Source organism: Diabrotica undecimpunctata, chromosome 6 (genome assembly GCF_040954645.1).
Source record: "Diabrotica undecimpunctata isolate CICGRU chromosome 6, icDiaUnde3, whole genome shotgun sequence".
NCBI classification, from domain to species: domain Eukaryota; kingdom Metazoa; phylum Arthropoda; class Insecta; order Coleoptera; family Chrysomelidae; genus Diabrotica; species Diabrotica undecimpunctata.
In genome coordinates, this window is record NC_092808.1 from 208,990 (window position 1) to 225,500 (window position 16,511).

The window sequence follows — 16,511 nt, forward strand, 5'->3', positions numbered from 1 at the left end:
GTACACAATTACTTCCTAATTTAGAACACCCATCTTTGATTGCCATGGACAACGCACCCTACCATAGTGAAATCATGAATAAACAATTAAACAACCTTCCACCTGAGGCTGAGTGGGAGATTGAAGAGTGTGGATGTTCCTATTGATATGATTTTTGTGGTAACCGTTTTGGATTAGGGCTTGTTTTAAACTAGAGAGCTCGACGGGTCTACTTGCTTCTTTTCTTCCTTACATCAAAGGTATCATACAATATTTACCTCCCAACAAAAACTTTCATCTCTTCGATTAATCAAAGACATTCCAAATGAACAACACGGAGATTGTGCAGACTACCTTCAATCTTATATAGGTCAAAAAAATAGTACAATCCAAAATAGGATTTATAAACATTCCATTTGCGTTCGCAATTCTGATTCAATTTCAGCTCTAGGTCAACACCATCTTCATACAGATCACAAATTGATTTTGAAAACACCAGAACATAGAGACCTCTCATAAAGAAAATATCGTCCGCTCCACCCTCCACTCAAAATCTCGCCGTCAGAAATGTTCGCTTCAACCCCCACGCCAACTTCCACCCAAACCAAGTCAACATCGACGGTATAAATGAACCGTCCGCTGTTCCCAATAGCAGTAGTGCATTGACTAGTGGTCAGTGTAGTAGTGTCTTAGACTCGGGAGCCTGAGACCTCAGAAGCCCTTAAAAAGACATCAGAGATGATGTCGAAAGCTCGGTGCAGTAATGATCGACCCGGTTCAACCCGGAAGCCTGTTACGTTTAATATTAATATTTGTAATAGTATTAATCTTAGCTTTAGGTTTAATTGTACTAACCGCGGAAATCTTTCACAACATATAACTTGCAACATTAAAAATAATAAAAATATCATGTATTGGTATCCTACCTTTACTATTCCAAACGGATATCTGGGAGTTATGATGAATCCTACAATAGCCATCTATCAGATCAGCCAAACTCTCCGCGATATCAATATTAGCACAAGTGAAAAACAGCACCTCCAAAGTACCGCCGACCTTAAGTTGCAAAGTCGCCTTAGGGTGTTCTTCACAATCACTAACCAAAGTTTGAATGGCTTGAATTTGCTTGAAATCGGCGATGTTCTTGGTGGTGGAGGCTTGCACGTTGGTGTGAGAAATACCGATATCCGGACCAATGACCAATTCCACGGGCACTGTAAAACTGCCTCCGAAATCGACCCTGAATCGCTCCTGATCGAAATTGGTATGGTACTTCAAGATTTCCAAATATTTGAACATCGCGTCCGCTTCGGAAAGATGAGCGATTTTCTTAAACTGCATCTGAATGTTTTTCCGCAGGGATTTAGGTTTTAGCTGTTCGAGGATGCTGTTGGGAATGAACTTTTGCATGCCGATTTCTCTTTCTAAGTATTCGAAATTGGACTTTTTGTCCAAACCGTTCGGAGGTAGTTCTTTAAAATACTTTCGTATTTCTAGGCAGCACAGTTGAATGGCTGTGTCCTGATCGATCTTTTTATGGAACTCGGTATGGTAATCAGTTCGAATCTAAAAAAATATAATTTACGAAAAAACGGGACACTATTAAAAAAAAGAAAACGTTTATTATAAACGACAATGAAACGCCAATAAACTTATTTCAACCTTCAATTGTGGCTTATTCCCATTACAATAGTAATTATTTTAAAATGCCACAAGAAAATAGCTTCAGAATGATATTATTACTACCAAAATTGCTCCTATTCCAAGACGAATCAATTAAAAAAAAATAAAGGTTTTTCTATAAACTAGTCATTTCTACACTTACCTGATCGTAATAATAATGAAATGTCACATTGTCCTTATCGAAAAGTTCTTTTAGAGTGACCGGTAAATATCTGATTCTTAACTCATACCTCCAATCTGCGTTTGGATGTTTTTTAAGATACTTTTCATAAACCTGCTGCATTGTAATGTCCTGATGTAACCAGTACATCTAAAAAAATTCTCTATTAGGATAAGATACAGTAAATATTTAATCATACGAATTTTATATGATGCTTACTTCTGTATTCGACCTAGATAATCTCATAGCATAAAGTCCATTGTAATATCTCTCCCCTGTGGATAATCTCTCGGTAACCGTCTGAATAATAGCTTTAATTTCCACCGAATCGCCGTATCTGACGACATTGAAGCCACCGTTCGGTAAGTGCACCTAGAAATATTAACTTAATCGTAAAAAACGTAAAAAAATCATCGAAATGGTGTGTGTAAACACCTAAATATAGTATTACCACCTTCGTTATTGGCCCCTTTAAACTGAAAAAAAAATGGCATTTTTTTAATCATATTTCCATTGTATATTGACATTAAGAACTGAAAATTAAACAGATTCTAACTGAACATCTAAATTTTATTATCCAACGTATGATGGCATATAAAGTGAAGGAGTAAAAAGTTGATAATACTCGTAAAATACCGCCTCGAAAAAGTGGAGAGGGGGGGAACTGTCCGCTACAATTCTGTTTTTTTTTTTAGAAATTGCAATCAACAAATGATTGCGATTTACAAAATACCTCTACAGTGACTATCCGGGCAAGTACAGTTGTTTAAATAATAGCTGTTCGGGATAAACAAATTGAATAACTTGTAAACTATTTGGTCGATCTGTTTGAAATGTAGTACACTATAACAACTGATTAAATGAAAGAAATTTTGAGTAGTTATGTTATTATGTTACATGTCATTATGCAAAAAAGAAAGTTATTAACATTAATAAATTACTGCAAAAATAAGGGTTTTAAGAAATAATCTCGGTTAATTGTTTATGTATTTTAATTTGAAGGCTCTCAAAATTAAAGAACTTTTCATGATCTACAACAATTATCTGAATTATTTTTCTCTAAAATGTATAAGGAACGTTTTATAGGCAAAAAATATTTTTTTTTTCACTTTTTATTAATGAATAAATGAATTAACTTTGATCAAATGAAAGGCAGATATCGAGCACAGTTTATTAATTAAATCTTGCCCAAGTACTTTCGCTTCCTAGAACATCTTCAAGGGCATTTCGTCAATTTTGGTCTATCCAAAAATCTGTTGAGATGTAATTGTCATTAGCTACCGCTCATAAACCTTTTAGAACCTTTAAATATCTGTATAAGATTTTTTCAGCTTTTTTTCTTACTTGAGTTTAGTTTTTAAGATGTAACGATTTAAATAAATTAATACGTACTTTTAATAAGTACTTTTTCACAAAAATGGAGTTATGGATGTTTGGATACATTCTCAAAACGAATATTCAATAATGATACATTTTCTATTTAATATTAAGGAGCTACGGACTTTGACAAATGACAGATCGTTAAAATTGGTTCCCTTTGGAATAAAACAGGGCTATTTTAGCAATGTCACATAATCTAATCAGCATTACCAAATATAAGTACTCCACTCTGTATACCAAATATTCTATACAATGTCTTACCTTAACGGTGGCCCGTTCACCCGTAGCTGGACTATTTTGAGGAGACTTCTGGGGGCTCTCCATGTTATTTCTTCTCGACACGCACCTTATTGGAGAGCCTTGCGTCACGGCGGTTGCCGGAGATACATCACTAAAAAAATAAATAAAAAACTAGATATATTTAAACAATAACCTGTTTGAATTGAAAAGAAAACTAATTTAAGAGTGTATAAAGCATTTATTCGCTAGATGAGCGCTTTCGGCTTGCAAAGCCATCTTCAAAGCGATGGTCAAATTTTAAAAAATACCACTGCAAGAGCGATTCCATCGCAAAAAAAGAACAAATTTTTTCCCTGCCTGTAGCCTCAGCTCCATCCAGACGGATGGGTGCTTACACCCATAAAAATCAAAATAAATTGTAACACGCTGTATTTTAAAAGTATAGCTTATAGTCTATTATAAAATATAGCTTATTTTTTACGGACAATTCCAAAATTTGATCAAATCTAGGGTATTCCATAACAAAAAATAAAACTTTGATATACAACTTTTTTTGGAGCAATCTGTATAACTCTCATTATTTTTAAATCGTATTGTTAATGGCCCTATGTAGTTGGTCCATACTTGGAAAATATGTGTAATTCTACAGGGTGATTAATAACTACGTGCTATAGCAAAACATACAATTTTTTACATGGGACACCCTATATATTTTTTCATATTTATATTCCTCTCATAATTCTTGTTTTCTTTATCTTAATTTTTTAGAAATATTGTATTTATGATACTCTTTTATTTTTATATAGCATTTCTTATACCTTAACTCATTATTTTCCGAGATATTTTTAGTTTTATTCAAATTTCGGGAATTATTTCAATTTTTGTAAGTAGAAATAAGTATTGAATATTAAGTGATAATATAACAAAATTATTTTTATTCAATAGATAATTCACACAAAACAGAAAACAAAAGAATACACAATTAATCTAACAATTTTTAGATTGTTATAGTATATAAGTAAAAGGCCATTTGTGTCAGTTACAATGTTAAAATAGTAGGCTTTGAAAAAATGACAGTTTTCGTATTATTAAACCGCAAACGATAGGCTTTGAAAATGACAGTTTTCATATTATTACCTTTTTAATCGGTCTGTGTGGCTTGTCTTTATTGTTAAAAATTAATTTTTCTGTACAAGAGTTAACAGAGATGATCTGGGTATTAGGAGAAAGTTCAAGAAATTGTTTACTTGCATCCAGAATATAATATATTACGAGCGGTATCCTGAACGGAGGAAGCCAAACGCAAGAGCTTTTGAAAAATTAATGAATCGTTTTGTTCGCACTGGGTCAGTTGTATATGAAAAAATGAGAGAACCAAAACTGTTCTAAGTGAAGAATGTGAAGAAAAGGAATATGATGTACTGATAGCTATACTCGGTTCGCTATTCCCAGTCCGAACTGTCTAGTGAATTTAGTAATTATTTTTTTGCGAAGTTAGTTACTTTTTGACAGACTAAAAGTGGCTGGAAATTACTATACAACCAAGCACACGTACTCATAGCCAATATTAATAGTAAACAAAATAAAACTTTGCGAATTACCGACAATCAATATTTATTTATCTGCACCATATAATAAATAGTTATGTTAAATTATAACAACTAAAATATATACTACCCGAAATTTGATGGATTTAGTATACATTTCCACTATTTAGAATAATTCTTCTTTTTTTAAAGAAAGAAGTCTGCAGTAGTAGGATACTTGAGCTATTAATACTGAGAAGTAGGAATTGTTGTGTTGCAGGTTTCCGACAATGAATCTGTCAAAATATGCCCGAGCTAAGCGAATGGAGTTTACTACTGAAGATCTCCACATCAGCACTCGTGAAATTTCACGTCAACATGACATTAGTCAAAACTTCGGCGGCAAAAGTCCTTCGTAAACATCCTTACCGCATACAGTTACGACAAGAATTGACAGGCGATGATTATCAACGCAGATTAGCTTTTTGTCAGTGATCTGAGCAGCAAGTGCAAAGAAACCGATTTTTTTTTTCGATTACGTGCTTTTTTGGAGATGAAGCTACATTTCACAAAATGGAACGGTGAATGGCATAATTTTCATTACTATGCATCAAGCAATCCCTATTTTGTTCACACTCATAGTCAAGCTAGATGGTCTATGTTTGTGGTGGTATTGTTGGCGATTATGTGATTGGCCTACATTTTTTTGACGGTCGTGTGAATGGTACCATATATCTGGATTTTCTAAATAATCATTTGCCAATACTACTGCAAATGTACCGCTTAATATTCGACAACGAATATGGTTTTTACACGACAGTGCTCCAGTTCACCACATTGCTCCTATTCACAATCATCTAAATAATAACTTTCCTGAAAGGTGGATAGGCAGAGGAGGACCAACTGTTTGGCCACCGCTATCACCGGAATTCTCCAAAATTGATTTTTTCATGCGGGATATATAAAATACTTTGTATACCAGAAGCCTTCAACAACGCCAGATGATATGAAAAATAGAATAAGAGAAGGTTTTAATAAAATTGACTTACAAATGTTAAGAAATATGGCTCGGTCATTTGAATATCGGTTACAAACTTGTATAGACATTGAAGGTGGACATTTTGAACATTTACTTTAGACCTATTTCCTTAATGTCACATTAATTGTTACATTCATTAGATATTATTATGGTTTATATTTTTGGTTAGTTACTTATTGAATAAAAATAATTTTGTTAATTGTATGTTTGCTATACCACGCAGGTATTAATTACCATGTAGAATTCTACATATTTTCAAAGTATTTAGAATATCATTGCGTAAATTTCTTCTAAATAAATTTTTTGGATATTCTACATCATAATGGAATTATCGACCGATGTCGCCCTAAAAACTCACCCTGTATATATGCAAATTAGTAGTTTCTATTATATTATCGCTTAGATAACAATAATACTAAGACATTAAGCAACCGTAAGCGTTCAGAAAGAAGTGCCGCAAGAATGTGCTCTGTCACCGAGATTGCTTTTAATTTCATCAAATATCTCGGTAGTGTGTTAGTCTGCAAGATGCCGAAGGGGTAGAGAGTGTAACAAATAACGAAATATAAGATTTTATATAGAGCATATAAAAATATGTCAAATGAAAAGAAACATTAAAAATAAAAGAAACAGGACAAATACGATGCCTATATAAAACGTAAAAAAATATACAAAAGTCTTGATAATGTGTTGTAGGACAGATAATTATATCAGACCTCATCACGTAATTTTTACATAAAAAATATGTTATAGGAATTGTTAACGGAAACGTATTTTTATCATTAGATTACTATTTATGTTCCACATACGCAGCAACTGTTATATTTTATTTTGATCTGAGCACTTTTTTGATAAATAAGAAATTGTTCAATTTAAATAATGTCCGGAAAACACACCCCGGTCCGTATAGAAGTCCTAAAGGAAATATAAAAATTTAGGTCACTATCACTAACTTACGTTTCGAGATATTGAAATATTCTGTATACTGGTTTCCGGTACATGAGAAATCCTTCAACTTTTTCTACCATCATGGCACTACTACATCGTTCGAGGAAGAAATATTCCGGGAAACGGGAAAAGTATCACGGTGCGTCCATTACGGACGAGTCTGTTATAAAATCGGTCCATTCTTGAAACATATCGTCGATTGACCACTTCGTAAATACCGGGAGAAGACAAACAAATGGCTATTACGATTTCTGTCGCAACATAATAATCAAACACTTGCGTAGACTGGTCGTCGCATTATCTCTTCCAATACAGAGCGTGCGCGCTCCGTCTAGAAATATCCCCCGTGCGAAGAATCGAACTTTTCACATCGTACTACCCCCTTCTGTTGTGTTGACCTTTCCCGCACGCAACAATGAATGGGTTTTAATAAGATGGGGTGAATAATATCGTAATTGATCAGTTTATTTTTTTCATGTTAAATGCCACAGTCGATGAAAGTTTTAATTGAATATAGGAATTGCACATTTAAAAAAACGAACTCCGGAAAACTGGAATTGTTCAATTAGATTTTATTGGGTATAAAAGTTTTGGGTTTAAAAGCACGTTGATAGATTCGAATGATTTAAGGTTTTCTTACGTAATTTATCAATGAATTTACCAAATCATTTTGGTGGTCTCACAACATTTTTTCAGTTCACCATTTTCTTTTAGTTTTTTCTCATCCTTACGTGTGTCGTTTGGTTTTTTGTGAAATTTTCTGGTATCTCTTCTCTCGTTATAAATTGTCCATAACTACAGCGGAGTAAAATAAAGAGCAAAATGGGGATTGTCTTTTTCGTAACACTCTTTGATACATTGATAAATTTGGTAATAACAATATGTAATAAACAAAATATGCAAAACATTAAACGTTACTTTTAACTTTTAAACAATATATAAACAATACAACAGTGGCGCACCCAGGGGAGGGTTTGTGAGTTAAAACTCCCCAGGTACTATTTCGACTCTGTTACCAAAGAATATAGACACATATAGAAGAACAGTTCAAATGGGCGATTTGGTTAAGGTTATTATGCTTCAAAACAATCCTTAAAAGGGAGACTGCATAAACTCAAACCGTGGCCGTCGGCTTAAAACCATCATGAAAGATATAGTTAAGGTCGATTCAAACACATCAGTCACGTCTCGTCACAGTCCCGGCGCCGAACCGAACAATCCGTCATACAAAATATTCTTTATTAGAAATATGCCGCAGGCATTCACATTCATCAGTTGACGAACAGTTTCCCAGCAGTCAGGTTTCGACACGTCTATCGCCCAGCCGATTTTATAATCTCAGCGACGAATTTTTTGGTTTTGCCGGGAACATGACGGGCGGTACAAGTGAACAAAATAAAATTATTGACGAACAATTAATAGAATCTGTGAGAAAATATAATGTTTTATATTATTTGCCGCATGTAAAATACATGGACATTAATTTAAAAAATAGGAAAAAGGAAAAGAAAGAAAAGAAAAACAGGAAAGCAATTTTTCGACATCCTAAAATATTGATGAAATTTTACATCATCATGAAGCAGTTCTTTATACAGTGTCACGTATTCTCCTTCGGTATCTCTTTTTTTTCTATGCGTCATGGATCCATTTCCGTCTTTTTGCTTGGGCTTTTTCTTCTTCCTCGTCCAAACATATAGCAATTATTGCTCATTCTTCATCCGAGAAACTTTCCATCTTTTCAACAGATTGGTCGCCAAAAACTGATGCATGTCGTGTGTGTGCGAATAGACGACCGAATAGTTCTGTAACCAGACGGGACCGGTTCGGCGCCGGGACTGTGACGGGACTGATGTGTTTGAATCGACCTTTAGGGGGAAGTGGGAAAGGAGTACGAACGGAGCTATTTATTTAACTTATGCATCCACGCTTAATCAAATTTCGACGCCATTGATTTGCAAACTGTCTTTTTTTGTTTTTTACACAACAAAATCTTTATTTTTAATATATTACATTGTTAAAGTTTTAATTTTAAAACTTAAAAAGGTATGAAATTTACAATATTCAAAGTATTTATTTTATATATTACATGTAAATAAAATTTTATAATTTTAAATTATAAATAGGTTTGTTCCAACACTACAAAAAACCGTCACGTAACTTTTTATTATACTGTTTTCCTGCCCAAAAATTTACGAAACATTTTAAAAAATTTAGCCTCTTTAGACGGATCCTGATGGTTTCTTCATCAAGCTCTTTCTCGGGGACGCGAGTGAGGACCGTGGGGCGCTTGGGCATATTATTTGGATCAATTATATTTAAGTTTGCTCCCTCCCACAGGTCCTCAATAGTCTTTACCACTTCAGTCGTTCATTTTTTTGTATACTCGTTAACATAGTTTACCCACAGGGCCCGTTCGCTAAACGATGTTTTATGGAACTGCAGAAGTTCATTTTGACCTTCGATAGGAGCCTCATCAAGCGCTTGCTCCAGATTGTTAATGATCAAATTTGCTTGAGCCCGATCTAGTTGAGTATCAGGATGGTGTCTGTGCTAGCACCATTCTGAACACTTTTGTCACGGTGCTTTATGACCTAGTCTTCTCGTTAGAGAACCTTGGTTTCTTAGCAATGCTGTTACGAGGGGGTGATGGTATTCTCCCGAAGTCTCTTTTTATCCTCGGGTGTTGCTGAGTTGGTTTTCTTGGGATTTGCTATGGTCCACGCCCCAGCAGCCATTTTTGCCTTTTTTCTCATCTTCCTTTGTGGAGCTCTAGTTAGGCGTTATTTGAAACTTACTTATTTTTTTAATTTAAAAATCCGAAATTTTACTTCAAAATTTCGAATTGTCAAATTGTAAAAAAGAATTGTTTGGTGTATGTGCTATGAATTGGAAGGGGAAGTATATTTTCATGGCCAGCTAGATCTCCTTACTTAACATGTCTGGACTTTTATCTGTGGGGAATATTGAAGGACTTAGTGTACCAAACTCGACCAACCACGCGAGACGACATGAAACAGCGCATTATAAAAGCAATAAATAGTATATCAACAGCTGAGATTGAAGCAGCTGTTATGTCTACGCGCGAAAGATTACAACTTTGTGTGGACAACGATGGAAAACAATTTGAACATTTAATTGGACATTAAGTTTTAATGATCGAGATATTTGTATGATCTTTCACATATTTAATTTTAAGTTATAATAAAGGGTGAGTCAATACTATACTTACTTAAGTTTATGTGTTTTTATTCATATCTCGAGTTCGACAAAAGCTATTAACATGCAGTTTGCGCCATTTTGTTACGAATTTAATCCAGTTCCATTATAATTTACAATAAATAGGTGTTTCCATTAAACATTTTGAAGAAAAACAAATTTTAATTTTTTCTATTTGAATGTACTCTCTACCTATGACAATTAAATCTAAATGCAATTATTTTATAGTAAATGTAAATTAATTCATCCACACTCTTTCTAATGACACTAATTTCGTTAAAATTGGTTGATCCAAACCAAAGTTATAGGTATTTATCCACAAATACTTTCCCACTCTCCCCCACCCTTTATTTGAAAAATTAAAAAAAAAGTACTTGAACAACTTTGTGCAGAATTTAGGCCTCTTTCTAGTTTACTTATTTAACACTTAGTATAATTGGGCATATTTCCCAAAAAACTGGTTTTCAAAGTTTTCTTCACATGTTATGCCCCCTAGCGGTTAACCCAGAAACTTAAAAGTTATTTCCAGCGATTTCTCTTGGCCACTTTTACTAAGGAATTTTTTCTCCTTATTTATTTATTAAAAGTTAAAATAATATTTTATTTTCTTCAAAAAATGTTATAAAACGCAAAAATTAAATGTTATTTTACGACCAGCGGCATCTACATTTAAAAATATCTAAAGTTGCATTTGTTGCCCCACTCTTTCTTATTTTAGAAGCAGTAATGGGGCTGACATGACCGCTCCATGGTGGTACAAATAAGGAAATAAAATCATGATCAACTTCTGATTGTTTAGTGTATAACTTTTGCCGACGCTAAAAAATGACAGTGAAAGATTCTTCTATATGCGTCTATATTCTTTGTGCTGTTACTCACAAATTTTAAGGACTCAAAATAGAGGTAGCATAAAAAAAATAACCAAATCGCCACTGCAATGCAAGATCGCTATTTGATTTTATATACTAAAGTTAAAGGTCAGTAAATTTGGTATATGGAAAAGTGACACAATTTTACTTAAAAAGGCGTAGAAAATTCTTTAAAATGAGGGTTTGTTTTCTATTTTTTATATAAAAGGCTATGATGATAGGTCACACCGTTAACGACGTCATCTAGGAAAGAAATCTGAACTACCACCATTTGACATTTCAATCATATTTTGTTCTTGAAATAATACATTTAATTAATAATACTGTATTAATTACACCTTAATATAATTAATAATTAATTTTAATAATATTTTTAAGGTAGAATTTAATACAAAATAATTTAAAGCTTTATGTTCGTTTAGATTTAAAATCCTAACGCCATCTAAACAAAGAAATCTGAACTACTGACATTTCAACCTATGAGTCAATCATATTTTATTTTTGAATCTGAACAGATAAACTGACCGATAAAATAAATTAAAATTATCTGACATATAAAATACTGAATTTCACCAATATATATAGTTCAGCTCAACAGGCCTCAAAGGCCCAAGGCTTCAACGGTTTTCTTCCAGTTCTTTCTATCTTGTGCTAAGTTTTTCCAATCTTGTACCCGCAGCGACTTCAGATCTTCTTTTGCCGACTCCAGCCATTTTCTTCGGGGGCGGCCTCTTTTTCTTTTTGTACCAGCCTCCGTGTTTATTAATTCATTGGGAACTCTTCCTTCCTTCATTCTTGCTATATGTCCGAGCCATCTTAATCTTTGAATTTTAGCGAGTCTTGTTATTTTTGGTTGCTCATATATTTGCATTATTTCTTCATTCGTTCTTCTTCGCCAGATGTTCCCCTCTTTTACACCTCCGTATATCCTTCTAAGAATTTTTCGTTCCCATCTATCTAATTTTACTTCCATATCTTTATTTAGTGTCCAGGTCTCGCTAGCATAGAGTACTGTAGGTCGGATAACTGTTGTATATATTCGTTTTTTTGCTGTTCTGGATATTATATTCGACCTCAGTATCTTAGTCAGGCTCCCAGCACTCTTACTACCTTTGGCCATTCTTTTTATGATTTCTTGGTTCTCTTCGTTCCTATTTGTTAGTGTCACTCCCAAGTAATCGAATTGGCTAACAACTTCAAAGTTATATTCTTTACTTGGGCTTTGTATCTTAAAGAACTGTCCTTGATGATTTTCGTTTCCCCTCATCACCATATATTTTGTTTTTTCTTCGTTTATTTCTAAACCATATTCCCTGGCCATTCTCTCTATTCTAGTAAAGATTTCTCTTAATTCTGCAGGTCTCCTTGTTATTAAGGTAACATCATCTGCATATGCTACGCATTGATGCCTGTGATGATATATTGTGCCTCTAGTGTAGATGTTACACTCTCGTAAAATCTTCTCTAAGATCAAATTGAAAAAATCTGTTGATAACGGGTCACCTTGTCGCAGACCTCTATTAGTGATAAAACTATCCGAAACCCGTCCTTCTAACATGACTTTACTTTTAGTATCATTGAGTATGCATTTAGTCAGTCTTACTATTTTTGGTGGAAATTTAAAATATTCCAGTGCTTCGAATACTCTATTTCTTTTTATAGTATCATATGCCTGTCTAAAATCAATAAACAGCATGTGTAATGTTAGGTTGAATTCATATGAGCTAGCTAAAATTTGTTTCATTGTAAAAATTTGGTCTATTACCGATCTGTTTGCTCTGAAACCTGCTTGATATTCACCTAGACAATTTTCAACTTTTGTTTTAATTTTATTTCTAATTGATATGGCCAGAATCTTATACACTGTATCTTGTAGAGCTATTCCCCTGTAATTTTTACATTCTGTAACGTCTCCTTTTTTATGCACTGGACATAAGATTGCTTCTTTCCACTGATTGGGTATTTTTTCTCTGATCCACACTTCGCATATTAACTGAGCGATTTCTTTTTGCACCATTTCGCCACCTTCTTTTAGAAACTCAGCAATGATACCATTTTCACCAGGTGCTTTGTTGTTTTTTAAGTTTTTTATGATCTCTATAATTTCTTCCTTGGTAGGTACTTCTTCATTTACATCTGGGTCCCTTACTTCTTCATGTTGTAGTTGCGTTTGTTCTCTTTCATCTTGGTCGTCCGTACATAATATGTTCTCGAAATAATTGGCCCACCTTCTTAATTTTTCATCTGTTCCACCTAACAGATTCCCCTCTTCATCTTTATAATATCTTGATGTGGTTTTGTATTGGGTTCGGTCTCGTTTTATTTCTTGGTAGAAATTCCTGACTTGTTTATGTAGAAAATCTTCTTCAATACGAACTAGTTTCTGCTCTAAACTTGACCGCTTCTTCCTTCTACAAATCTTCTTTGCTTCCCGTCTTTTTGCGGCATAAGCTTTTTTACTCTCTTCATTATTTCTTATTATACTATTTATTCTAGCTTTATTTCGGTCATTAATGGCTTTCTTACAGTCCTCATCATACCAATCCGTTTGTTTACATTGTCTGTTTCCTGTTAATACTGAGTCGGCTGCTTCTTGAATTTTTTCTTCTAGTTGTACCCATCTGCTTTCTATATCATTTACTGTTGTCTGGCTTTTCAGTTTCTCTTCAATTTGCTGCCTGAATTTTTTCTTAACTTCTCCCTCCTGAAGTAGTGCACCGTTATATCTTTTTATTTTTTTACAGCTAGTGTTATTAATTGTGGGTATTATTTGCTCCATTTTAACTTTGACCAAAAAGTGGTCCGAATTTGCATCAGCACCTCTGTAACTTCGGCTATCTTTTATGGCTCTCATATGTTTGGCTTCTATTAGTAAATGATCTATTTGGTTTACTGTTTGTCCATCTGGTGATACCCAGGTACCTTTATGAATTTCTTTGTGATCAAAATAAGTGCTCATAATTCGCATATTATGTTCGAGAGCAAATTCTATTACTCTTTTTCCATTCAGATTACTGTTTCTATGATTACTTTTTCCCCCTGTTATTTGTTTGTATATATCCTCCCTGCCAATCTTGGCATTCAAATCTCCTACAATTATTTTTATGTCATATGATGGTATTTTGTAAAACATATGTTCTAATTGTTCATAAAAGCTATCTTTAACGTCTTCATCTGTATTTTCTGTTGGTGCATGCACATTTATAAGGGTTACTTTTCTATATTTTCCTCTTATTCTTATTTTACATAATCTGCTTGTGACTGCCTCAAAATCTATCACCAGATTGGCAAATGTTTTCTTTATAAAAAATCCCACCCCAAATACACGTTCATTGTCTCCACTGTTGAAAAACACGTAATTTCCCACATCTATGGTAAAATTTCCTTTTTGTTTAGTTTCTTGTATAGCTGCAATATCTATCTCATATTTCTCTAACGTATCTGATAAGTTCTTTAGTGCTCCTACTTCAAAAGTCCCTCTAACATTCCATTGTCCTATCATCATCCTATTCCGCGCTTTATTCGTTTCCATATTTTCCTGACCACTGTGCCTGTGTAGACTCAGTTTTTTTTCATTTTCTCTAGTTTTTCGGTACTATGGTTCCATTTCCACCATTCATCGTTTATACATATTTTCTGATACCCGACTTTTGTTTCATTACCTTTTCCTTTTTCTTCTTTCGCCATATCTCTTAGCTCTTTCTGTAGTTTGGCTTCGGCTTGGGTTAGATCGTTTTCAATGAAATACCGCGTTCCTCTTAATTTACTCTTATTCTTCATAATAAGTTCTTTATCCTTCATTGTATCTACTTTTACTATCGCCACTGGTGGTTTTCCTTGAGAGGTTCTTATTTTCTGCACATCTTTTATTTTCACATTCAAATTCAATTGATTTGCTATAAAGTTGGTGGCATCTTCCAGTTCCTCATTTTCTTTGAAATCGTGTCCTTTGATCACAATGTTTTGTTTCCGAATTTGTTTATCCATCTTTTCGATCCTGCTTTCCAGGAAATTTATCTTTCCCTTCAACTCACGATTTTCTTTTTTTAAATTGCAAATTTCTTCTTGAAAGATCTGCTGGTCTTTTCGTACTCCTTTAACTTCGTTCATAAGAGCGATCATCATTTCTTTCAATTCGGTGTTATCACAATCTTTCTTAGGTGGAGACCTAGTTAACTTTCTACTTTTCATGAAAGGGTTTTCATCTTGGTCGTCTTCTTTTCTTTCCTCCCTCTTTCTCTTACCATCGTCAGATTCTTCACTATCCCATTGATTTAATCCTCTTCTCGCGGCCATATTGTTAAAAAAATTATAAATCTCTTACCTTATTCCGAACAGTGTTTTGACGTTATAATTCTCACTTACACGCCAATGTATTGTTTTGTAAATAATCACTAATTATTGTCCTTATCGTGAAGGTTCCCCGCACCGCGCTACTCGCCTCTTCAACCGATCGGAGCTTGTAGCACTGATTGTTTATTTAGTTTATTCGTTATGATTTTTTAAAAATCTCGATTTAGTTCACAATTTTCTAATGACACTCGATTCACACAGACACTATTTCGCAGGAAAAACACTTTGTGGATAAATAAACTCGATATTACCCGAATTTTCGAATTAAATATCGGAGCCGTTTTAACCACCGAATTTCACCAATAAAACACTGAATTATTAGGCTATAATAAATGTGTGGATCTACTCAGGTTGTTGGAGAGACAGTCATTTTTGAAAATTATATTTTGCAGAGTGTTTAGACTCACCACATAATGGTGCTGGGATCACATGATGTTCTACTTGTGACTCTTATTCATTTCCTTACCATGGTACCTATATTAACTGTTTCAGTGCTGCTATCAATTATAACTTGCGTCAACATTGTGATGACTTGCATAGGTGCTGCCAGCGCTTATAAAAGTTTTAGTCATATTGATAGTTTGTATGAGCTAGTTTGAATGTGATCACTCTAAGTGTATTTAAAGTAAATGTGTTAAAGATAAGATATTGTACAAATCTGGTCATTTACAGGGTAAATTTACAAAATTTTAACTCGTAATTTTTAATTTAAAATGAATCAATGTGTAATTTTAATTTTCAATATATAGTTACAATGACCATAAATAATAAAACCTTAAGTGGTTGTCAAAAACTGCTGCTTCCCTGAATATATTTGAAAAAGTTCACAGAATCATATTAGATCTTCTTCAAGTAAAAGTTCGTGAGATCTTAGGAAAGAGATTGTAGATCAAAGGAAATACAGCATTAAGAAATCATCTTTATCCATTTCTCTGGGTAATAATTCTCAATAATTAACAATTACTACCAATTTTTAAACCATTTTTGTTTACAGCTTGATTTTGGTAAAGAAGATTGTATTTTCCATCAGAATAACACATCTGTCCCCAAATCTGTGATTTCAATAGCCAAAATGTATTATTTGGATTTTGAATTACTAAATTAGCTCTTATGATTAA

General features: G+C 33.6%; 1 protein-coding gene across 5 annotated transcripts in view; it reads right to left on the reverse strand.

Annotated features, from left to right (window-relative positions):
- The window catches only part of Fak (protein tyrosine kinase 2 Fak), a 40,514-nt gene that overhangs the window by 22,675 nt on the left and 1,328 nt on the right, over positions 1 to 16,511 (reverse strand). The window contains exons 1-5 of one of the 5 annotated variants that reach the window (XM_072533932.1): positions 6,965 to 7,225; positions 3,464 to 3,593; positions 2,042 to 2,194; positions 1,805 to 1,972; positions 906 to 1,545 (exon numbers count right to left, since the gene is read on the reverse strand). In XM_072533932.1, coding sequence (XP_072390033.1) covers positions 906 to 1,545; positions 1,805 to 1,972; positions 2,042 to 2,194; positions 3,464 to 3,593; positions 6,965 to 7,038 — 1,165 coding nt within the window. In that variant the 5' untranslated portion in view covers positions 7,039 to 7,225. Of the gene's footprint in view, positions 1 to 905; positions 1,546 to 1,804; positions 1,973 to 2,041; positions 2,195 to 3,463; positions 3,594 to 6,964; positions 7,227 to 16,511 lie in introns of those variants that run through there. The other 4 variants (XM_072533933.1, XM_072533936.1, XM_072533935.1 and 1 more) reach the window with 4 other exon arrangements.